Genomic DNA, 26,545 nt, shown 5'->3' with positions numbered 1-26,545 from the left:
GATAACATTCTTATAAAAGATCTACTTGGAAACTAACTCAGTAATAAGCTAAGCCGTACAAATAAAACTACTAGGAAACAAGTAAGCAGTCTAGACTATTTTAAGACAAAGTTGACATTGTTATGCAGTTACTTACAATCACTTTGACAAAATCAGCAGGAAATATTCCAGTGTTGTTTTTACATTTTCCTCTGTACCATTCTTTGTCTATTTTCTCCACCAAGAAGACAGTGTCTCCAGTTTTCAGGGCCAAATCATCATTGTGCTCTGTAAGACAGAAACTTTTATCAGTGGTACTCAGGAGCAACAAAACTAAATAAATTACAATGTCAGATACATGAAGTGCCTAATATTAGTATGATGGATATTTGCCACCACATCGCAGTATTATGAAGCACTGTCATCATACGTGAGAGTCACCAGCTAGCACACATCTGTCACTGTCTAGTAAATGCAGACCTCTTGTCTCCCAGGGATAATCTGAGTACAGCTGAATACACCCATGGTATATGTTTATGTTACACAAATATAGACAACAGTGACACTTTCCTGGACAAACAGTGACATCCAAAGGAAAAACAAAAAAATATATGCAGAGGCAACACTTTAGAAGGATAATCTGAATGTTGCTGAAGAAATTCCATGTATACAAAAATTTGCATAACTAAATGTATACAGCCAAAATAATTTATTTTGTAGAAAATGTTTAAAATAAAAAAAACAAAAAAAACAAAAAAAAACAAAAAAAAAAATAGAAAATGATGAAAATGATGCAGTTCTTCCTTGAACACATACCGTTTCTAGATTTAAATGTCCCTATTTCCATATTATTACTGTGAGGTACTTGCCTTAACAGTAAATCTTTGTGGGAAACTCTTTGTAGCAGCACCTGCAACAAAATGGCTTACCTACTCACCAATACTGGTCATCCATCTTGATTTACAAACAAAAGTTCTTAGTGAGCAAAGGTAATGACTACCTTACACCACTGCATCTCCAGTACCAGCTGGAATACTATCTACATCAAAACAGTACAAAACCATGCCATCTTTAATTTTTCAAGGAATGATATAGTGCAATAACTGTAACCCTGTAAGTACCATAACTCTATGTTTATATAAACAGAGTCATATACAGCCAAGAACCTACAAAAAACTATAAATCTACACTTAGATTAAATTAAAAAAGAAAAATAAAGTCTAAATGTTCTCAGACTGCATCTCCATTCAGTTCAGTGTCAAAAAAGTAACTTCATACAATGCATACTAAAACATACTAATACAGTTCCCCAAAAAAGACTTTCTCAATTATATAAACAGAGTCATATACAGCCAAGAACCTACAAAAAACTATAAATCTACACTTAGATTAAATTAAAAAAGAAAAATAAAGTCTAAATGTTCTCAGACTGCATCTCCATTCAGTTCAGTGTCAAAAAAGTAACTTCATACAATGCATACTAAAACATACTAATACAGTTCCCCAAAAAAGACTTTCTCAATTATATAAACAGAGTCATATACAGCCAAGAACCTACAAAAAACTATAAATCTACACTTAGATTAAATTAAAAAAGAAATAAAGTCTAAATGTTCTCAGACTGCATCTCCATTCAGTTCAGTGTCAAAAAAGTAACTTCATACAATGCATACTAAAACATACTAATACAGTTCCCCAAAAAAGACTTTCTCAATTATATAAACAGAGTCATATACAGCCAAGAACCTACAAAAAACTATAAATCTACACTTAGATTAAATTAAAAAAGAAAAATAAAGTCTAAATGTTCTCAGACTGCATCTCCATTCAGTTCAGTGTCAAAAAAGTAACTTCATACAATGCATACTAAAACATACTAATACAGTTCCCCAAAAAAGACTTTCTCAACTAAATCAATCCCTTAGAAAGGAAACACCTTCTTATTGTGGCAAAAACTAAAAGAATATATCAACTGGACACAAGCTGATTTAAGTATACTTTTCTCTGCACTTATTTAAGATTTGATTCAGTAAATATTGTGCGTCTTTGATTCAATAAATATTGTGTGTCTCTTGTCTATCTGCAGTTAGCTGCTTGAAGTGTGAAAAAGTGTAGCCATCTGGGCTCATTGAAAGTTATTAGACTGCTTTGAAATTCATGTGTTAGTGTTAGCCTGGGGGCTTCTGCTTGCATTAAAATCTGTGTTGGTTACATTTCTAGTACTCATTTTAATCGGAGTTGCTGGCTACTGAGACTTGTCTGCAAATATCAACTGGACACAAGCTGATTTAAGATTTGATTCAGTAAATATTGTGTCTCTCTGTCTATCTGCAGTTATTTCCCCACTCACCCTCCCTGTTTCATGTTGTGGTGTTAATCTTGGTAGCTTTGGAATTGCCCGCCCCTGCTGTACATTTGTTTTTGCACACTCCTCCTGGACCCATCTCATCTTCTCACTCAACTGAGTACAGTGAGATCATATTTTGATTCCAGATATTCCTACCAGTCCCATCTCCTCTGCTGTGTACAGAGAGAGCACTTGCGAAGGACATTCCCCTATAGTATCTTAATCTGCTCTGTTTCCTCCCTCTACAAAAAAAAAAAAATCCCACTTAATCTGCTTTACTGTATTTGTGTTTCTTCCTACTTTATGACCTTATTTTGCTTTTGACTCTTCTTAAAAGTACTCAATTGAATTTATTCTGCTGCCTTTATTACTGTTTGTTAGTAGCCTGACTAAATTGTAACTTTTATTCTAAGGCCTTTGGTTTAAGCAATTGGGCTTCAAACAGTTGTTTTACATTAAGAAGGTTTGTGGTCTGCACTTTTGTGGCAGGACAGGTAGCGTACATCCTTCTAAGTTGGGAACTGCTGATTGAAGGCTCAGTGTCTGTTATTCTAAAAGTGTATTAGTTCTGGGTTAAGCACGTGGGCTTCAGGCCAGTTACTTTACATTAAGGTTTGTGGTCTGCACTCTTGTGGGAGGAGAGGCTAGGATTCTGCCCTTCTGAGCTGGGAATTTTTGGTTAAAGGCTTATTGCGCATGCTTACTTGAACTGTTTCTTTATGAAACTGGTGCACCTTGTTTGCTGTAGCATAGACTAGATTCAGGCCTGCTGGATCTAGGTTTGTTTGTATAACTTGTGCACTGATCCAGGCCGTCTTTTTTGGAGAAGGTTTCTCTGTACCCTAGTGGCAGGAGTCTGCAGTTAGAACTTGTTTGATTGAAGACTGCTGGAACAGGGCTCAGTTTTGAGCTTTTTAACTGGTTAATTGGGTAATGCGTTGTTTTGATTGTATCTGCTCCATTTTCTGAAAAAAAAAATAATATATACTTGTTTCCCACCTTTCTGAACTAGTATAGTCCAGTTTTCAGGTCACTGCTAAAGCCAGGGCTGTGTTACAAGTTTCTGTGTTGCCCATACCTTACTTGAATGGAAGGAAGTTTCATTGATCACCTGTAAGAGAGGGGAGCTTTGAGCAGCTTATCTGTCCCTGGAGGAGTGGTTTCAGCCCAGAATTTAGTAGTTTATTGGCCATTTTGAGCTAATTTCTATCTCTTTCACTTCCCTGCTATAAAAACTGTATTTGCGCAGTTTTTGCGCTTGTATTCCACTCAGCAAGTGCCTTACAGATGTTCTGCAGAGTCTACAGCAGCAGAGAGACAAAAGAGAGACTTTAGAGTGATTAAGTATCATTTTTCTGCTTTTCTTGCTGTCTTAACTAATTCCGCCTAAAACGCCAGTTTTTTTAGTGTTTTCTGTGACTTAAAAAGTTTGTTACTGCTACATATTGTACTTATTTGCTGCCTGCACTTGAATTAATTAATTTTTGTGTTTAAATAATCTGTTTAATTGTTGCAGGCTACACACTAAAGTGCAATAGCCTTTTCTGTGCATTTAAAGTGTTTTGATTGTATCTTCTCTATTTTCTTGGGAAAAAAAAAACATACACTTGTTTCCCGCCTTTCTGAACTAGTATAGTCCAGTTTTCAGGTTATTGCTGAATCCAGGGCTGTGTTACAAGTTTCTGTGTTGCCCATACCTTATTTGGATAGAAGGAAGTTTCTCTGTTCACCTGTGAGAGAGGCGAGCTTTGAGCAGCCTATCTATCCCTGGAGGAGTGGTTTCAGCCCAGAAGTTAGTAGTTTATCGGCCATTTTGGGCTAATTTCTATCTCTTTCACCTCCCTGCTATAAAAACGCATTTGTGCAGGAGTTAAAGTATTCTCGGCTCCATAAAGTCTACTCTTCAATTTTTCCCTTGGAACTAGACAAACCTTCAACTTTAGCACTCAAACCATTCATTTCACAGTCAAGCACTTGCTTAAAACTCATGGCAAGCACTAATTAACCCTAGCACTAGGCTCCCTATAGTGTCCAGAAGGACAAAGCTCTCTATTCATCCCCACCAGCCAATCAGAAAAAACACTTACTCTACCTTTTCAGGCATGTCCAAAGGGCAGTTTCTGGTGTACTCTCCAGTCCAACTGGTGAATCTGGGCATTTTGAAGCAATGTTACAACTGCCTCATGTACACAGACAACCCTCTCCTCCTACCACCAAACACTAATATATGCAAGAGATGCAATTATACAGCCAAACTGGAGGCAAGGCTCTCTCAACCCAAAACTGGAACTGACAGTCAAGAGGAGAAGGGTAATACTTGCAACACATCACCAGTCTCACATAGATCTAATAAACCAACACTGGCAAATAACACACATGAATACATGAAAACATACTTGGAGGCTCTAAATAAAAATCTGCAAAAGCAACAGAGACCTCCAAAGCAGACATCCAAAGCAACTTCCACACCCCATCACCAACCATGAAACATGTACTTCACATAATCAGTGTGCCACGCAATCACAGCCCTTAAGGCAAAATAACATACCCAACACACTAGTAATAGGCGACTCTATATTCAGGAACACTGATGTCGCATTAAATAGGCTGGACAAGAAGAAGGTTACAGTTAGCTGCCTGTCAGGCACCAGGTCACTCCAGAACAAGTACAAATATGACTCTATCATTGTTCATGTTGGTGTGAATGACCTCAGACGTACCTCCCTGGACTACATGAAAAGAGACATGGAAGAGCTCTCTGATCATGTAGCCCAGGCTGGCATGACCCTGACTCTGAGTAGCATCCTGCCCTCACCAAGAATGATGTCACAGCATAAAGAAAAAATGATCAATTTCAACAATTGGCTAAGTTTCTGGTGTCATTCAAAGGGGATCCACTATCTGTCCACCTGGGATGACATGCTCGACAAGCCATGTTGCTTCACAAAAGATGGCTTCCACCTATCACCCTTAGGCTTTTGAATACTGGCCAAGGCTCTTGCCGCACCCATAGTGCCTTTTTTAGGCAAGGCTCAAAAGACAAACCCATCACCATAAATAGCACAAGTAACCAAAAACTGAGGGTTATGCTACTCAACGCCAGAAGTCTAAACCTCAAAATTCACACACTCGAGGCACTCCTCAGTATGGAGAACATTGACATCTGTGCAGTAACCGAAACCTGGTTCAAGACTCCTGAGAGCACCCTAGCACTGCTAGGCTATAACTCATACCATACCTTTCAACCACAGAACCAGGACCAAAACACAAAAGGTGGGGGTGTATCCATATCCATCAAGGATACTCACACCTCCAGGTTAGTGGCACAGCACAATGCATCAGAGATCATCCATGTGCAACTAACAATGGGCAAAACTGCAATCCAAATTGTAGCTTGCTACAGATCACCCACCCTGACCCAGGAGCCCCATTCCGCATTTCTGAAGACACTGGGAAATATTTAGGTACTACCAAACAGCCTAATACTGGATGATTTCAATTACCCAAACATAAATTGGGAGAACTACTCAAGTACTAACTCCCTTGCCCAATGCTTCCTAGAATTTATAAACTCGAATGCCCTGCATCAACTGGTCAACACCCCCACCAGAGGGAACAACATATTGGGCCTGGTCATCACCAACACGGGTGACCGGTGTTCCCACACTGGAGGTCAACCCCTCACTGGTTAGATCAGACCATAGACTAATCACAATGGATATCCATATTCCACCCCCACCCCCAATCAAGGAAACCACCGTGAAAAACTTTTCAAAAGCAAACTTCACGCTACTTAAGACTGAGGTGGAAAGGTTCACAGCCCCCATGCTAAAGGACAATGCTGTCCAAGTTGCTGAAACCTTTACAAAGGCACTCTATGAGCATCTGCAGGAATGCATGGATTGTGCTATCCCAAGTAAAACCAAGGCTCACTCCTCCAAGAAAAGGAAACCAGTCTGGTGGACCCTGCCATAAGCAAGCTATACAACTGAAGGAGGAAACTAGTACAGAAAAGAGTAAAATCCCAAGAAGGAAAGACATCCCTGATCAGTATCAGCAAGAAACTATGATCCCTCACTAAATCATCCAAGGCTAGTTTCGAAAGAAAATTTGCCAATGACTCCAAAGATAACCACAAAGCGTTCTTTAGCTATGTCAAGAACCTAAGTGGAAACTCTCGGATCTGCTCTGAGTTAATGCAAAATGGCACAAAATACACGGAGCCGACTGATATTGCCAACATTCTGGCAGACAGGTTTAGTGCAAACTTCACCTCCCCCCCCCCAAAGGGCCCATAATCATACCAGAAGAATGTAGGGCCCCATCAGTCACCAACACACAGGTTAAAACAGCCCTATCCAAAGCCAAAAACACAGCTTCAATGGGACCGGACGGTGTCCCAGGCTGTGTCTTACAAGAACTCCAAAATGAACTAACCCCTCACCTAAACACACTGTTAACTCAGCCTCTCTACAGGCTACGTACCCACAGAGTGGCGCACAGCAACAGTTATCCCACTCCACAAAGATGGAGCCACACCGGACCCCAGGAACTATCACCCTATAAGCCTTACTAGCCTGGTCTGCAAGGCTATGGAGTGCATCATCATGGAACTCATTAACAGAGACATTGGGAACCTCCAAACCTTGGACCCTACCCAGTTTGGAAGGGCAGATCATGCCTCCTAAACCTGGTGGACTTCTTTGAGACAGTTACCGAGGTTATAGACGAGGAAAAGGAGGTCCACACAGCCTACCTAGACCTCGCAAAGGCTTTTGACACCATTCCCCATTCTGGTATAGACAAGCTCACCAGCCTGAACATAAACCCCTACGTCACGAGATGGGTTGCCAACTGGCTCATGGATAGAACCCACATGGTGAGAGTTGCAGGCTCTACATCCGACTCTAAACCAGTTACAAGTAAAGTCCCTGTTTGGTATATACTTCTCAGAGGTACAGGCAAGCATAGGAGGACTATGGCTGACCAAGTTTGCAGATGACTGCAAACTAGGGGCCATAACTGATTCTCCGGCTGATACAGACACCCTCCAGAAGGGTCTCACTGAGACGGATACCTGGTGTCAAAATTATGGCCTCAAGCTAAATGCCAAAAAGTGCATAGTCATCCCCTTTGGAAAAAATAAAGTACCTGCGACCTACCACATAGGTGGTAGTCCCCTAAATACAGAAAATGCAATAAGGGATCTGGGGACCCAAGTAGACAGTGATCTCTCCTTTGATAATCATATTGCCAAGGTGGTTAAAAAATCCTTCTATGTGGCCCAACTAATCACAAAAGGGTTTGCATCTAGAACAAGAGAGGTTATTGTGCCTCTCTACTCATCACTCATTAGACCCATCATAGAATACAACTCCCCATTTGGGATGTACCTTACAAGACACCTGCAACTGCTGGAAAGACCACAAAAGTACCTCAGCAAGAGGATTACTGGCCTCAAACAGATGCCCTATGCAGCCCAACTCAAGAAACTCCAGCTGTACTCGGTTGCATATCGCTGACTCAGAGGTGATCTCTGCCTGACATACAAGGCCATGTCCACCCCAGAATTGATGGACATGCTCCACCTAAAAAAAAACAAATCCCGGAGAGCCACAAGCTCTAGAGATATAACCCTCACCACAACGATAAATAGGACATGCTAGAGGGATAGATTCCTGTCCCAGAGACTCCCCATGCTTTGGAACAGGATTCCAATATACATCAGGCAGAGCCCTTCACTAACATTTTTCAAGAGAAACCTTGATGGGTGGATGGGAAACAGAAATTTTACCCTGGGGATCACTGCAGTGGCTCTGCCGGACAGTGGCGCAGGAAACTAATAGCTCTACTGGACAGAGGCACAGGGAACTAATCTAAGGTGGTGGCGAAAGCCAACACATTCTGGCTAGGCTTATAAATGCCCTTGGGCAGATAGCCTAGTACTTACCTATGAACCTACGAACCTAATAGAAAGTAAAGCAAAACAATAATCACAACTAGACATCCAGAAACCACTGTTAATAGCAAACTGGATCAAATTCCACCTATGCACCAAGAAAACCAAAACAATGATTTCACTGGGGCACAGGATGTAAAACGTAAGAACTTACTGAATTCATCATGTTTCAAATACTAGAGGACACAGCTAGCTACCACTCAGCTTCCAATATTAAGTCAAGGTTATCAAATCAAAAGTAAATAAACTGATTCTGGGCAAAAAAAAAAAAAAGAAATATCCAACTTCCTCTCCTCTGCAGGAAGAATGGCTTTAAGTAAATGTATCTGTCTTACCCAGCTGAGATGTGACCCACCCATAATCCTATTACTGCACATACATCAAAGAAAAACCTACTGTCACTTTGGACCACAACAGATATTGGCATATTCATCTTCTTAGCCCTACAAAGAGAACATTGTTGCTCAGTTCTAACCAAATCAAACCAAAGGTGTGTGCTACTAACAGCAGTGCTCATAAATTACTGAACTTTGAAATGTTTCCCTGCTTTACCAGTAGGCTAACAAAAATGTTAGTCCATGTCCTGTGATCACAATCAACATCTTTCCCTTCTTTCCCACAGACCAAGCTTCTCTCTTCTGGTCCCCCAAACACATGGGAATTACTATCTGCAAAACACAAACCTATCAAATCCTTCTTAGAATTCGGGAGTCACCTTAAATAATCTTTTATAAGAAACCACTTGTAGATGTTTCAGGAAGCGCTTTCAACTGGAACCCAGTCTTCTTCAGAACAGTTAAAAAAGCCCCATAATATCCTTTATATACGTAAATCAATTCACTCATTTAAAAAAGTGCGCCAAAACACATAAAGGTACAGTACATAATTTGCAGCGTTTTGTTAATACATCAACTCTATTTTCCCAATTGTAGAAAAATGAGTAGAAAAATGAGTAGAAAAATGAGTATATATTAACTTCCCCAATACCCTAGACATTGTTTCAAACACTTATTAATTCAATGATCAACAATCATAAAAATAATTGTATAAAAATATAATAGTATAAAATATATGTAAAAAATATATCTGTAAAATATATAAGATACAAAATTTATAAAAATGTATAAAAATGTTTATGATATTTGAGAAATATGTTTAATGTATAGAAGTCGTAATTCCTAATTCAAATTGCTGCTTAACCTAGGTATAAAAAATCCATATGTTGAAAGACTTATAAGTCATTCTGAAATGTACTCACAAGAGGCTAAAATACTAATGTAGTGGCACAATAATTTATGCTATGAGAGGACCAAAAAAGGCTTAATACTAATGGACTCATTTAGTCCTGGGGGTCTTGTGGCATCTAAAAAAATCTGTCATCTACTCCAAAGGCCGCTAGTTGCATCTTCCACCCCCCAAATATTGAATACCTAATGGTGTCTATAATATAGCGAAAAGTATGTTCTGCACCATATTCGTGAATATGTTTGTACAACGCATTCTTCATGTCCTTCCTCTGAATACGGTAGAAATGTTCATATATACGCTTTTTAAAAACTCTTTCAGTCTTGCCTATGTAGTACATAGGGCAAGAAAGACATGTAGCTATATATATCACCCGATTTGTGTTGCAATTCCCGGTTCTGGTTTTAATACATGTAGAATTGATGTTTTTAAGTCGGATGTACCTAGATTCATTAATATGCTTACACTGTTTACATCTGCCACATTTGGTTGTACCTTTATACATGTTCATTGTGGCAGTGTCATAATTAGCTTTCTCCAGTAATCTTTTTAAATTAATGCCTGTCTTATATACAAATTCAGGGGAATTTCCAACAACATGTTCCAAATTCGAACTTGTAAGAATATTCCAGTGTTGACGTAATATATCCTTAATAAAGCACGTGTGTGGTGTATAAGTCAAAATACAGGCACGACAAAAAGGGCAAATATCCAGTTATCTTGGTCGTGCCTGTATTTTGACTTATACACCACACACGTGCTTTATTAAGGATATATTACGTCAACACTGGAATATTCTTACAAGTTCGAATTTGGAACATGTTGGAAATTCCCCTGAATTTGTATATAAGACAGGCATTAATTTAAAAAGATTACTGGAGAAAGCTAATTATGACACTGCCACAATGAACATGTATAAAGGTACAACCAAATGGCAGATGTAAACAGTAAGCATATTAATGAATCTAGGTACATCCGACTTAAAAACATCAATTCTACATGTATTAAAACCAGAACCGGGAATTGCAACACAAATCGGTGATATATATACATGTCTTTTGCCCTATGTACTACATAGGCAAGACTGAAAGAGTTTTTAAAAAGCGTATATATGAACATTTCTACCGTATTCAGAGGAAGGACATGAAGAATGCGTTGTACAAACATATTCACGAATATGGTGCAGAACATACTTTTGCTATTATAGACACCATTAGGTATTCAATATTTGGGGGGAATTGGAAGATGCAACTAGCGGCCTTGGAGAGTAGATGGCAGATTTTGTTAGATGCCACAAGACCCCCAGGACTAAATGAGTCCATTAGTATTAAGCCTTTTTTGGTCCTCTCATAGCATAAATTATTGTGCCACTACATTAGTATTTTAGCTTCTTGTGAGTACATTTCAGAATGACTTATAAGTCTTTCAACATATGGATTTTTTATACCTAGGTTAAGCATCAATTTGAATTAGGAATTACGACTTCTATACATTAAACATATTTCTCAAATATCATAAACATTTGTATACATTTTTATAAATTTTGTATCTTATATATTTTACAGATATATTTTTTACATATTTTTATACTATTATATTTTTATATAATTATTTTTATAATTGTTGATCATTGAATTAATAAGTGTTTGAAACAATGTCTAGGGTATTGGGGAAGTTAATATATACTCATTTTTCTACTCATTTTTCTACTCATTTTTCTGTAATTGGGAAAATAGAGTTGATGTATTAACAAAACGCTGCAAATTATGTACTGTACCTTTATGTGTTTTGGCACACTTTTTCAAATGAGTGAATTGATTTACGTATATAAAGGATATTATGGGGCTTTTTTAACTGTTCTGAAGAAGACTGGGTTCCAGTTGAAAGCGCTTAACTGCATTAGTATTGTGGAATAAAGAATTTATACTCCTTCGTGTACGAGTTTCTTTGGAGGTTCCTGTTCTTATCACATTTGGAGTCGTTGGTTTTTCTCTTTTACTAGATGTTTCAGGAAGGGCAAATTACACAGAAAGTAACAATCGTACCTCACGTTATTACTTTTTTCACTTCAGAGAGACTCTACCAATTAAAAACCTACTACAAGAAGATGGACATACAAAGTGTTTTAGGAAGCTGAGTTAGGTATTTGTGGTGGGAGGGGTTCTATGCTGAAGTAGTACAAGTCTTCATTTGGGAAGAAAGCTACTGGCTTATGAGTTAAGAATACTGTTGAACTGGAACCTGGATTTCTAAGGTATGTGCACACACACACACACACACACACACACACACACACACACACACATAGGAAATGTGTAACTGGTGTTTTACTTACATATTTTGACCCTGTGGGCAGCTCTTTGTGATGATGCTGGGATTTCTTCCAGATTTTTTAACCTCAGTTCTTTCTAGTTTTACTTTTTTAATTGGGTGGTTCACTTCTTTGCTGATCCAGAATGGATTTGCTTCTGGTTTCAGGATCTTTCTAACTGGCATTTTGAGAAAGCTTTTAGGTGATGAGGTATTTTACATTTATTAATTTCTAATGTGCTAATGCTGGTTTTATATTGAACTGTTTTAATGTAGGAAGCATGCAATATAGAAGACATGAAGATTTTCTGTACAAGGAAATGTGCATTACTCACACTTTCTACTTTACTTGAGAAATAGCTGCTAGATGAGTTGGCCTAGGTAGTTGATCAAAGTTGTTAGAACTGTTTTGTTTTTAAAATGCTTTTCTTACTGATTTACAGCAAACAGTTGCTGCTCCACAATATGATAATCTGGTCTCAAACTCTTGCATTTTGTAAAGCCAGGTGTGTGTTTAAAAGTGTAAGGTAGTTAGGCTATATTAGACTTCTAATGGACCTACGTGTGAAGCCCAAAAGCTAACTGGTATAATCTATTCCCATAATGCCCCACTACCTAAAAAGTTTGATAAATTGTAACTCTTTGATAAACTTCTCTTTTACCTCTGACCCACCAAACATTACCACACTAAGCAGACTTTATTTAAGTACCTGCAACAAATGAAATGACTTTTCATTGCACTTGACCTGGCTGTTTGGAATACAATGCCCACTAAGATGAGAAATCTTCTTAGCCCACCCTTCTTTGAAAATGAACTGAAATTGAAAATATGTCACTGGTTCTACTAGAAGCAAGTGCTTTCTAACAGTTGCTATGTACCTCTAATTATTTCATATCATGTTAACATCATTCCTTTTTTTTTAAACACCTTTATTAAATTATCATTTAAGACATAGGCAAATGTTAACTGCCATCATAAAAGCATTTTCTGGCCCTTTACTCCTATGTAACTCATAGCCGACATTAACATTCTTGCACACTGAATAATTCTGTTGTGCTTTTAAATTAATACTGTAATGGCTTCTGTTTATTCACTGTTGAAACAGCCCTCCAAGTTGGTCAGCAAACAGAAAATAAAAGCAAAGAAAAAATAGCAGTACCACAGTGCAGTATAAATTCACTACACAGAACATGACACATTGGTTCTAAATAGAAATTTCATAGATTCTTACTACATAAAGTGTTACTGAGTGCTGTTCTACAAGAAATCTTTAATCTCATCATAAATGCTGAAAGACTGTCAGTTTAGTATAAATTTTAAATCATTACAGTATCTGGAAAAGCTCTGCTAGGAGAAGGGGATTCTAAATTGTGGTTCGGAAACATGTAGCGCAATCAGCACTGGTACAGTATAAAACGATGGTAAATTATTCTTCCAGTCTGCCACTAAACATTCACTTCAATCCTGCAATCAGTGCTCACAGCAAACAGTGCACTCATTTTCAATACCACGTAAGTTAAACTTTTTTTTGTAGAAAAAATACACTCCCCTATCTGTGGCTAATGTGAGTTTTCCATGGAGTTATTTTTGGGAAAGTTCTCTGTTTATGGCTATAGAAGCCATAGGTACATTATGTCCAGTTGGACCCTTGCATGGGTCTCCAAACAGAACAGTTATTTTGTATTTTTACACCTTACTTGCATCTGACCATCAAGTTGTACTTGTCTTCTACTTTCCATCCCTACCTTCCACCCCTGGTCACTTAAGCAATTCACATCACTCTGAAGTTGGAGCTTTCACCCTTTTCAAAGAAGATTTTCCATGAATATCCCTCTGCTTTTTTTCAGTCAACTTTGAAGGACAAGAGTTAGGAAATGTGTCCTGTTGTATGTGGCTGGCTTGGTTTTCCTAGCCCATTTTTTTACCAACCTCCTGAAATCCAAATAGGACCTGCAATGCTAGAACACTGATGCAAGTTTCCATATACATCCAGCCCTGGTTACAATGCATAAGCAATACCTGGTAGGCAAAAGTCCTGTCTTTGCAGTCTGTGCATGACCCAACATTTGTTCTCTAACAGGAAGCACTCATACACTGAGACCAAGTCACCTTCACTTCCTCAGTGATGTGTGAGACAACAATGCCTACTTACTTTCATTGCTACCTGCTGGCTCATTCACCTTTTAGGCCCGCTAGTCAAACTCAGGATTCTGGAGAGGTGCAGTCAGGCTTTGATCCTTCTGTACTATGGAACTGGTTTCTAAACAGGCTAGGGTATCATTAGGAACTTTAAATCATAAACAACAACTTCTAAAGGAATGATGCAAAACTTCCCAATCTAGAGCAATGACTTAATATTCTTTGTTTCTTATATATGTAAAACAACCATGAAAAATAAAAAAATGCAAAATGAACTCTTTGTTAAATAAACTAACTTCACTCAGTAAGCACTTTCGTCTACATCAAACTTCTTCAGACTGAATGAAAATTTACACCACCACCTATTTAAACACAAGCTAATTGAATTATACTAATTAATTAATCAAAAGCTTTAATGCTGAATAATTATACCAATTAATCAATTAAAAGGCTTAATGTCTAAGCCTCTTCTTCTTCAGCAACACTTTAAAATATTCTTTATTGTTCAATCCTGGAGGATGGCTGGCATCTAATCTTAGTTCAAAACATCCTCAGCATCAAATCTGTTAGTAAAACCAGCCACTTGTAACACCGTAAACTTGGGCAAACCTTTGCATAATAATAGTATAATGTTTACCCCATGCATTATTTAAATCATTTTTGTATATCATAAAGGTGCTCCTGAATTGTAAAGGACAATTCCCTTTTTGTTTGACCAACATAATAAGCAGAGCATAATATATACACAGACAAATAAACCACAAACTTGGACTTAACAGAAAGATTTACCCCACTAATGACTAGTCCTTTTGTATTTGTATTGATGTAAGAACAAAATCTGCAGTCATAGCATTTGAAAGTTCCTTCTTTAACAGGTTTAAAGGTAACAATTTTAAAATTTAACCAAGATTGAAAAAATATTTTTTCCCTCTTTTATTAACAAAAATAGGGGCATCTCAAAGTACATATTTTATTTCAGGAAAACTATGTTTCAATTTCCCTTAATAATTTTTTATATCTGTTTACTATCCACCGATTATTGTAACATACCCATACTATAATTATCTAGGTTCTTTCCTTTATACCTAGTTATATTATTTTTTTCTCTCTCACTATAAACCTCTTGGGACTTTTCTTTGACTAATCTGTTAGGATAACCTCTGGCTATAAACTTATAACAAAGACTCTGCTTCTTTTAAAAACATCTCATCATTATCTGTCAGATTACTCACCCTTAATAACTGTCCTTTTACAATATTATTCTTGATGCCTACAGGATGCATACTATTGTATTCCAAACAAGTATTGCTTTGCACTTCTTTCTTATAAACTTTAGTTTTCAACGTATTATAATCCTTACAAACTTCAACATCTAAAAAATATAAACTATAAAAATCATAAATGAAGGTAAATTTTCAAAAATCACTATCAGGGTTCATATAATTAAAAAAGCACAACAAGCAATCAATATCACCTTTCCATATCAAAAAAGGTCATCAATAAAATGCTCAAACTAGACTATACTGTAATAGAACTCACTTTTCTTAATGGATTCCTTTCCCCAACCTGTCATAAAAATATTGGCACAGCTGGGGGCCATAGCCACACCACTGACCTGCTGAAAAAAGGAACTATTAAATTAAATAAAACATATATATATATATATATATATATATATATATATATATATATATGTCAAAATAATATCAAGCAGTTCCATCACTACTGCCACTAAAACATATGAAAAAAGCCTACATCTAGCACTTCTGTTCTTACATAATACATACCAATGTTATTTGGAATTATAGTATATAAAGACTGCGGATTCATAGTAAACAAATAATCTGTTTCTAACTTTCCAGTTCTTTAATAGCATTTGTGATGGCAAAAGTGTCATGAATACAAGATTCACTTTTTTCTGCAACTTTTTTTGTAGATATCTACAAATACAGCCATAGCTTCTGTTTTACTCCCTTAACTGGTCACTATTTGTCTGAAGGGAGAATCATTTAAAGATTTAGGAATTTTAGGCAGACCAAACAGTTTGCTGACTTTCGAATTTACTTTAGTTAGGAAGTATGCCACTTTATTATCAATTCTTCCTTCATATAACCATTCATTAATGAGATAATCTATAAACCTGAAGCACTTTTCAATGTAACAAAAACTGACTTCTTTATAAAACCTATTAACTAAACAACTACAAACAAAAGTGGAAAAAGGCAAAGTGTTGCTCAACTTTTTTATTGGTTGAATGGCTAGAGGTATATTTCTCTGTGGTTTGGTTGGGAGGAAATATAAGATAGACTACACTTTTTAAAGCTGTTAGTTTATGCTACCACACTTTTTTTTAAACAAATTATTTTTTAATTGCAATTGAAATAACATAGGTACTTGTACATTAGTATAAAGAAAATAACCACTGTATTTTTAATTGCTTTCGAGCGTTACACAGATCTTTTCTTTTTAAAAAGATAATTCACTCCAACATTACATAACCTGTTCAATTCCTTCCATCCCATAATCCTCACTCATCCTCTTCCTGAACACTTTCTGCAAGTACTGTTCCCACTTATTCCACTTATTTCTATGAAATTTTCTCCTTTCCTTTCACAAAGATCCCCCTCCAGTTCTTTTATCTCCTTTAAAATATTCGTCACTTCAGTTACAGTTGGTTTAGATTTTGATTCCCATTTTCTAGTAAGTGTTTTTGGTAGTCAATAGCACTAAACATAGTAACAAATGTTTGTGTCTAGACAATTCAGATCCTGTATCTCAGCTCAAAAGAATAATTCCCTTAGGTAGCCTATCTACCACAAGAGGAGTGGTTCCTGGCCCAGAAATTGTAGCTATTGGAAGTTTGGGCAGTTTTTTTCCCATCTCTTTCAACTTTCTGGTTTAAAAGCTGCACTTGCGCTTGTTTCCCACCTTTCCTGTAACTAGCCTAGTCCAGATACAGAGTTGCTGTATCCAAGACTGTTGGTAAGCCTCTGAGCCCCGCAAGCCTTTCTGTGTTGAAGGAAAGCCTTCTAGCTTATCAGTGGGAGTGGTAAGCACTAGGTAGCCTGTCTACCACAAAAGGAGTGGTTCTTGGCCCAAAAATTGTAGTTTACTGACCATTTGGACAGTTTGTCCATCTCTTTAAACTTTCTGGTTTAAAAGACCACATCTGCACTTGTTTCCCATCTTTCCTGTAACTATCCTACATGGAAGCACTAGAATGCCTTAAACTGATACAAGCCTTCTAGCTTAGAAGAGAGACTTTGGAGTGATTAAGTATCAATTTTCTGTACTTTCTTGCTGTACTTAACTGTTTTCCGCCTAAACGCTGATTTTCCAGCATTTATTGTGATCCAAAAGCTTGTTTTTTTCACATATTGCACTTATTTCACTGCCTGCACTTTTAAAAAGTTGTTTTTTGTTTAAATAATTTGTTTAACTGTTGTAGGCGACACACTAAAGTGCGATAGCCTTTTCTGATCGTTTGTAGTCATTTAAAGCTGTTTTAAGTGTATTTTTTGTACTGTTTTTGCCTTATCTTTAAAAAAAAAAAAAAACAAAAAAAATTCCTTGTTTCCCGCCTTTCTAAGCTAGTATAGTCCAATTTTCAGGCTAGTGCTGAATTCAGGGCTGTGTTACAAGTTACTGAGTTGCCCATACCTTACTTGGATAGAAAGAAGTTTCTCTGTTCACCTGTGAGAGAGGGGAGCTTTGAGCAGCCTATCTGTCCCTGGAAGAGTGGTTCCAGCCCAGAAGATAGTAGTTTATTAGCCATTATGGGCTAATTTCTCTCCGTTTCATTTCCCTGCTATAAAAAACACATTTGCATGGTTTTGTGCGCCTGGCAGTGCCGGTTAGCTAGGGTTAAATTATTCCCGGCTCCACTAAGTCTCCTCTTCAGTTTTTCCCTTGAAACTAGTCTAACTCTCAACTTAAGCACTCAAAAAGCATCCTACAGCCCAGCACTTGCTCAGACCTAATAGCAAGCACTAATATACCCTGACACCTGACTGCCCAGCAGGACAAAGCTCTTTATTCACCCCTCACCAACCAAATGACTAAGCAGCTCACCCTACTATTCAGGCATGACCAAAGGGTAATTTCAGGTGTACTCTCCAGTCCAGCTGGTGAATCTGGATATCCTGAGGCAATGTTACAACAGCCTCATGTACACAGACAACCCTCTCCTCCTACCACAAAACACTAATATATGCGAGAGATGCAATTATATAGCCAAACTGGAGGCTAACCTGTCTCCACCCAAGACTGGAACAGACAGTCAAGAGGAGAAGGTTAACACTTGCATCACACCTCCAGCCACACACAGACCTACTAAACCTGCACTGGTAAAAAATACACAAATACACAAAATCATACTCGGAGGCTCTAAATAAAAACCTGCAAAGCATCAGAGACCTCTAAAGCAGACACCAAAACAACCTGCACCTCACATCACAAACCAGACATACACATAAAAACACAAAATCAGTGTGCTGCACAATCACAGCCCTTAAGGCAAAATAATATACCTAACACACTAGTAATAGGTGACTCTATAGTCAGGCACACTGACGTCCCACTCACTGGGCTGGACAAGCAGAAGGTTACTGTTAGCTGCCTATCGGGAGCCAGAATCCACCACATAACACAAGCACTCAGGTCACTCCAGAACAAGTACAAATATGACTCATCATTATTCATGTTGGTGTGAATGACCTGAGACGTACCTTCCTGGACTACATGAAAAGAGACATGGAAGAGCTCTCTGATCATGTAGCCCAGGCTGGTATGACCCTGACCCTGAGTAGCATCCTGCCCTCACCAAGAATGATACCTCAGTATAAATAAAAAATGATCAATTTTAACAATTGGCTAAGCTTCTGGTGTCATTCAAAGGGGATCCAATGTCTGTCAGCCTGGGACAACATGCTCAACAAGCCGCGTTGCTTTACAAGAGACGGCTTGCACCTGTCACCCCTAGGCTTTCGAATACTGGCCAAAGCTCTTGTTGCCCCCATAGTGCCTTTTCTAGGCAAGGCTCAAAAGTCAAACCCACCTCCATAAACAGCACAATTAACAAAAAACTGAGGGTTATGCTACTCAAAGCCAGGAGTTTAAATCTCAAAATGCAAGCGCTGGAAGCACTCCTCAGTATGGAGAACGTCGACATCTGTGCAGTAACTGAAACCTGGTTCAAGGCTCCAGAGAGCACCCCAGCACTACTGGGCTACAACTCATATTACACATTTCGGCCACAGAACATGGACTGAAACACAAAAGGAGGGGGTGCATCCATATTCATCAAGGATACCTACACCTCCAGGTTAGTGGCGCAGCATGATACCTCTGAGATCATTCATGTGCAACTAACATCGGGCAAATCTGCAATGCAAATTGTGGCCTGCTACAGATCACCCTCCATGACCCAGGACCACCACTCCACCTTTCTGGAGTCACTGGAAAACATGAAGGTCCTACCGAACACCCTGATATTGGGCAATTTCAATTACCCTACCATTAACTGAGAAAACTACTTGAGTACAAACTTCCAGGCCCAGCGCTTCCTGGAATTCATCAACTCAAATGCCCTGGATCAGCTGGTAAACTCCCTTACCAGAGGTGAAAACATATTGGGCCTGGTCATCACAAACATGGGCAACAGGTGTTCCACACCGGAGGTGCCCCCGTCACTGGTTAGATAAGACCATAAACTAATCATTCTGGATGTCCACACCCCACCACCACCCCCAAATAAAGAAACCACAGTAAAAAAACTTTTCTAAAGCAAACTTTACCTTACTTAAAACATAGGCGGTAAGTTTCACAGCCCCCACGCTAAAGGATAACGCTGCCCAAGAAGCAGAAACATTTACAAATGCACTGTATAAGCACCTACAAGGATGCATGAATCTTGCCATCCCTAGCAAAACCAAGACTCACTCCTCTAAGAGAAGGAAACCATCTGGTGGACCCCTGCCATAAACATGCTATACAACAGGAGGAGGAAACTAGTTCAGAAAAAAAAGCAAATCCCAAGAAGGAAAGACATCCCTGATCAGTATCAGTAAGAAACTAAGGTCCCTCATGAAATCATCCAAGGCTAACTTCGAAAGAAAAATATCCAAGGATTCAAAAGATAACCACAAAGCCTTTTTTAGCTATGTTAAGAATCTAAGTGGCAACTCACAGATATGCAATGAACTGGTGCAAAATAGCACAAAATATACTGAACCTACTAATACTGCCAACATCCTGGCAGATAGACTCAGTGCAAACTTCACCCCCAAAAGGGCCCACAACAATACCGGAAAAGTGTAGTGTCCCAGAAATCACAGTCACACAGGTGAAAATAGCCCTTTCAAAAGCCAAAAATACAGCGTCAATGGGGCTAGATGGTGTCCCAGGCTGCGCCTTGCACAAACTACAGAACGAACTAACCCCCCACCTAAACACGCTGTTCATCCTCAGCCTCTCCACAGGCTACGTGCCCAAAGAATGGCGCACAGCAACAGTATTCCACTCCACAAAGGAGGGGCCACAACTGACCCTGGTAACTATCTCCCCATAAGCCTGACTAGCCTGGTCTGCAAGGCTATGGAGCGCATCATCATGGAACTCATTAACAAAGACATTGGGAACCTCCAAACTCTTGACCCCGACCCAGTTCGGCTTTGTTAAGTTCAGATCATGCCTACTAAACCTGGTCGACTTCTTCGAGACAGTCACCAAGGCCATAGATGAGGGAAAGGTTGTTCACACAGCCTACTTTGATCTTGCCAAGGCTTTCAACACCATTCCCCACTCGGGTATTACAGAAAAACTCACCAGCCAGAACATAAACCCCTACGTCACGAGATGGGTTGCCAACTGGCTTACAGACAGAACTCACATGGTAAGAATAGCAGGCTCCAGGTCTGACTCTAAACCACTCACAGGTGGTGTCTCACATGGCTCAGTCCTGTGACCCCTACTGTTCGGCATATACTTCTCAGACGTACAGGCAAACACAGGAGGACTATGGCTAACCAAGTTCGCTGATGATTGCAAACTGGGAGCCATAATTGACTCTCCAGTTGACACGGACATCCTCCAAAAGGGCTCTACTGAGACGGACACCTGGTGTCAAAGTCATTGTCTCAAGCTAAATGCCAAAAAATGCATAGTTATCCCGTTTGGGAAAAACAAAACACCCATGAATTACCACATAGGTGGCAGCCCCCTTAATACAGAAGAGGTAATTAGAGATCTGGGGACCCAGGTAGATAGTAATCTCTCCTTTGACAATCATATGGCCAAAGTAGTTAGGAAATCCTTCTATGTGGCCCATCTAATTACTAAAGGGTTTGCATCTAGAAATAAAGAGGTTATAGTGCCCCCTCTACACGTCAGTCATCATCAGACCCATCATAGAGTACAATGCCCCATTTGGGATGTACCTCACAAGACACTTCCAGCAGCTGGAGAGACCACAAAAGTACCTAACCAAGAGGATTACTGGCCTCAAACATATGTCCTATGCAGTCCAACTGAAAAAACTCCGGCTGTGCTCAGTGGCTTATCGCTTACTCAGAGCTGATCTCTGCCTGACTTACAAAGCCATGTCCAACTCAGAACTGATGGACATGCTCCACCTAAAGAAATCCAAGTCAATGCGAGCCACGCACTCTAGTGAGCTAAACCTCGCCACAACAATAAATAGAACATGCTGGAGGGATAGATTCCCATCAGTGACTCCTCATGCTTTGGAACAAAATTCCAAACTAAATTAGGCAGAGCCCCTCACTAACACTCTTCAAGAGAAACCTTGACGAGTGGATGGGTAACAGAAAATACACCCCTGGAATCACTTCATTGGCTCTACTTGACAGAGGATCAGTTAATTAATCAATGGGGGCGGCGAAAGTCTACACACTCTGGCTAGGCTTATAAAATGCCCTCAGGCAGATAGCCTAGTATCTACCTATGAACCTTAGGCACAACCGATTGCTCCTCCAACATTTCTGAAGAAGAGCTCCGTAATGATTTTTTAAAATCTGCCAACTCACTGTATTCCCAAAAACACGTTCCCCATTACATCTCTATTTCCCAACACACCTCCAGCATTTAATCGTCTGCCTGAGGAAAATTCTCTGGTCTGCCCGTAGTATAAAATATCAAGAAAAACCCTTCCAGGTAAAAATCCAAAGACTTTTGGACTTTGTAGCATACTTCGGAGCAATACAGATGTCCTCCCATTGTTTCTTTGTAAACTGTCTTTCCAGTTTCTCTTCTCAATCTTTGCTAACCTACTCTGATTGATGCTTATAGTTATGCAGTATTTTATTTGTCCTACTAATTACTCCTTTTTCAACAACAGCTTGTATTCTACACGCAACTAAAAACTCTACTATAAATGATCTTTCACTTAATCCCCTATCCCTTTCTCTTTGCTTATGTTTTGACATTAATCCATGGTAGGGAAGGCAGTATCTAATCTGCAGTTTAAATTTCTGCTTGACCTCATCCCCTCTGTTACCTTTCCTTCTCTATTTGCTCCCACTACCTTGGTTGCTTTGCTAATTTTCTTCAGTAACTTCCAGGCCCCCCTTTCCAATTTTCTACATACCTACTTGCAGTCGTACTTAGTGGCAAAAATCACCTTTCTCCATTCCTGTGTTGGTTAAGTTCTTAGAATACGTTCTGCTCCTTTATGGACATAATATTATGTATGGTTGTTGCTATTCTCTTTAAAGACCTGCATCCAAAATCCTTCTCTTTCCTTATTTCTTTATCAGCCCATTTCATCATCATCATTCATTTCCACTTTGAATTATAACTTTCTGCTTATGTTATGTATATAAGCCTTAACTGTCTAGCTTTGAAATATCCCTTCAAATCTGGTAATCCTAAACCACCTTGTTCTACTGGGAGGATCAACTTAAACCACTTAACTCTTGTCATCTTCTTCTCACAAATAAATTAATTCAACTCTTTATTATCATACACAACTTCTCTCATTGACAAAAATATGCCTGACCTGTGTATTAAATAAAGGGACTAAAAGCATTGTTACTGCTGGTATCTCTCTATCCATTTTTCTAATCAAGAGCTTCTATTTTAATTAATTTTTCTATTCTTTTCTAGTCTTTTCCCACATATCCTTAGCTACCATAACATAACCCTTTTTCATCCATAATCCTAGAAGCTTCATCTTATGTCCCCATAAATATGGGTATTGCTGAACCAATTCATGTATGGGAACACAGTTTATCACTATAGCTTTTGCTTTAACTTCATTCATTTTATATACTTCATTAATTGTATATACAGAAATGAGATGAAACCGTTTGGTAATGTCCCACAACACTGAAAAGTCATTTTCTGGACTTTTCAATACAACATAATAATATCTGCAACTAAAGCTAGCATTTTGAGATTACCACACCAGTTATATCCTTGAATTTGTGAATCCCTTATTTTCTTTGCCAATGACATTAAATATAAAGCAAATAACAAAGGAGAGTGTGGACACCCCTGTTGGTTTCCTCTTTTCTAACACAGCTCATCAGAAATTATTGCCTCTGACCATTCCTAATAACTCCATTATTCTATCAGGGAACATAAAAGTTACCATTGCCCTCCTGATAAAATCACATCTGAGTCTACTGAATTAGTTCTCTTTATCAAGACCCACCAACAATTTTGGTGTCTTCTTACATTCTGAATCTGAATAGATCATAACTGCTTTATTAATGCTGTCCAAATGTTTGTCTACCCTCCACATCTGCCAATTAATGTTAATGCGTTATTTTTGTTCCCTAACAGGGCAGAAGATACTGCTGTTGGGTTCAGATTGTAGTGTTCTAGAGAGTTTGGGGAGTTCAGAGGGCTGTAGGTAATGTGTCCTTTTACTACATAGCTACACTTTCTGACAGTGTGATTACAGAACTGTATAGGCAGTTCTCCCTTATTTACACTGTTGTGAAACATGGACTTCGTAGACTTAGGGATGGGGAGCTGTGAGGCACATCTCTCCCTTATGTACACAGTTGTGAATCATGGAGTTAGTAGACTTAGGGATGGGGATCTGTGGGGTGTAACTCTTCCTTATGCACATTGTTGTGAATCAGAGTTAGTAGACTTAGGGATGGGGAGCTGTGGGGTGCAGCTCTCCCTTATGTATACTGTTGTGAATCATGAAGTTAACAGACTTAGGGATGGGGAGCTGTGGGGTGCAGCTCTCCCTTATGTACACTGTTGTGAATCATGCAGTTAGTAGACTTAGGGATGGGGAGCTGTGGGGAGCAGCTCTCGAAAAACACTTTTTTGTGTGGACTTTCAATAGACTGTAACTTGATATATTTTTTCACAACTTCAGCTTCTGATGTGCGCGTGGATGTTCAGAGAAACAAACTGAATACAGAATAAGTAAACCATACACATAAAAATACATTACTGAAGTGGGCCTACTTTATCACTTCTAAATATTTATCTCCCAGTGAAGAATAAATGGTTTCCTTTCACCAAAAGTTGGATAAAGTATAAACCTGCTCCTGGCAGTCTAGAACCAATCTTGGTATAACCCCCTCCTGGTACTCTACAACCCACTCTTGGCACAACTCCCTCCTAGTACTGTACAACTCCATCCTGGTGCTCTACAGTCCCCTCCTGGTATAACCCTCTTCCTGGTACTCTACAATTCGTTCTTGGTATAACCCCCTCCTGGTACTCTTATGAAAATAAAGCACAGGGAGGAAGCATGAAATAAACATGCAAGAACAAGAAGGAACAGGACAGATGCACAACCTTTAGGAAGGAATAAAAAAGTCAGTATAATAAAACCACAGCCATTTTATTTACACAAAAATGGCTTACAGACAGCTGCTCAGATCACTAGAGCTTGTATCTCAGTTGTTTGAGCATAATAGTTCAAGTTGCCAGTTGCTTATGTCACTGTTGCTGGATTTACAAACAAATGAAATTGTACTGCAAAATGTTGGTGTTTAGTAGGTGGTTCAATCTCACAACCTGCTGGAGAAACAGTGAGACAGGTTTTTACGCCACCTGTCAGAGTGTTCTTTCTCCAAGGTGCAATGACCTTGGAAAGAGAGTAACAAAAAATGGGTGGGGTGGGGTTGAAGGCAAAACTCTCCAAATGGGGGGGGGGGGATTCAGGAGTGCTTCCCTTTCAAAAAGAAAAAAAAAAAAGAAAAAACACTGACTCTGTGTGTTTTGTGTGCTTGTATTATGGCAAGCTTGAGTATGTCATTTCTGAGTATGTGTGCACTTACATCTCACTGTTCTGTGATGTGATCTCAGATATATATCACTGAGATGTAAAGAAATGCCATAAAAACAGATCAGGTCTTTTAAAAAACATAAACCATTGGTAAGAAATAATTAATACCCCAGGCAGACCCCTGTCCCTCTCTGAAACTGCTACACTTACAGGCATCAAATTTGTATATTACAGACATTAAATTTGCACAGACCCTCTTAAAATTTCAAATACCTACACTAAGCTCCTTTCTCAGTTCTATCAGTCTCTACATACAAAACACCTCCTCATATAAACCTACATACATCTTTACTCTCAAAGCCATCACTATAAATGATACCAGCAAACATTTCTAACCTATGTACTACTTCAGCCAAATGGGAGATGAGCTATATTGTAAGTTCTAAAAAAATCAAGAAATGAAGTTCTATCTCCTTCCACAAAGACCATAAAGAATACCTAAAAGATTAAAGCCTACTTACCACAACTGTCCCTGACAATCTACATGGTAAACAGCTGTATTGCCTAATGAGTTTAATTTTAGCAGGATCAGAAACGAACACAGTATAACTTAAAAAAAGCAATTCATCATAGTATGTCAAAAAATAACAAAATAATACATCACAGATAACGTTAAAAGCTTCATTCTTGCCAACACTTTGACTGGGAGGCCCCTTTTCAGCCAGACAGGAGTCTCTATCAGGCAAGTTCCTGGACAGTACGTCCACTCCACAGGTGAGGCTTCTGTCTGACTGAGCAGAAAATCCCATCTTTTAAAGGCTATGTACATTGACACACATGGGATTAGCAAAGATTATGTTGAAACAAAACAGAGGCATTGGCCGGATGCCCAGGAATGCTCCAAGTAAGCCTGCTAGTTCCTGTGGTTAACTGAAAACATAAAGGAATGTGCAAAATAAGTCTCAGGGTCATGGAGCTTGTGCAAAAAGTAGTCTCAACAACAAGAAGGAATGTAAAAAATAAGTCATAAAGCAGTCTCAAAAACAAGAAGGAATGTGAAAAACAAGCCATAAAGTAACCTCATGCCCATAGTTACATAGAAAAAGAGAGAAAAATACAGCATGAAGGATATTAACCCTTTACTCATCAGTTTTACTTTACCAAGTCAGCAGTCAGTCCACTTACACTCAAAGTATACCTTTCATATCATAGTTGTATCACACTAAGTCCTTTGACTACTGACTTAGGTATAGAAAACTAATAATACTTGAGAAGCCTTTTTTGTATGGTTGGGTACCAAATCGATATTGGCCATCTACAAGATTCAAAGTCAACCCTTTCAGTATG

General features: G+C 38.7%; 1 protein-coding gene across 4 annotated transcripts in view; it reads right to left on the bottom strand.

The window, feature by feature from the left end:
• Positions 1-26,545, bottom strand: part of SH3D19 (SH3 domain containing 19) — a 2,322,497-nt gene that overhangs the window by 329,534 nt on the left and 1,966,418 nt on the right. For all 4 annotated transcript variants that reach the window (XM_044062032.1, XM_044062033.1, XM_044062034.1 and 1 more), the window contains one exon: positions 137-267. In XM_044062032.1, coding sequence (XP_043917967.1) covers positions 137-267 — 131 coding nt within the window. The remainder of the gene's footprint in view (positions 1-136; positions 268-26,545) is intronic.

This window comes from Protopterus annectens, chromosome 2.part1 (assembly GCF_019279795.1).
Source record: "Protopterus annectens isolate FY-2018-M chromosome 2.part1, PAN1.0, whole genome shotgun sequence".
Taxonomy (NCBI): domain Eukaryota; kingdom Metazoa; phylum Chordata; order Ceratodontiformes; family Protopteridae; genus Protopterus; species Protopterus annectens.
The sequence above is the reverse complement of the archived record's forward strand: the minus strand, read 5'-3'. Positions and strand labels throughout refer to the sequence as shown.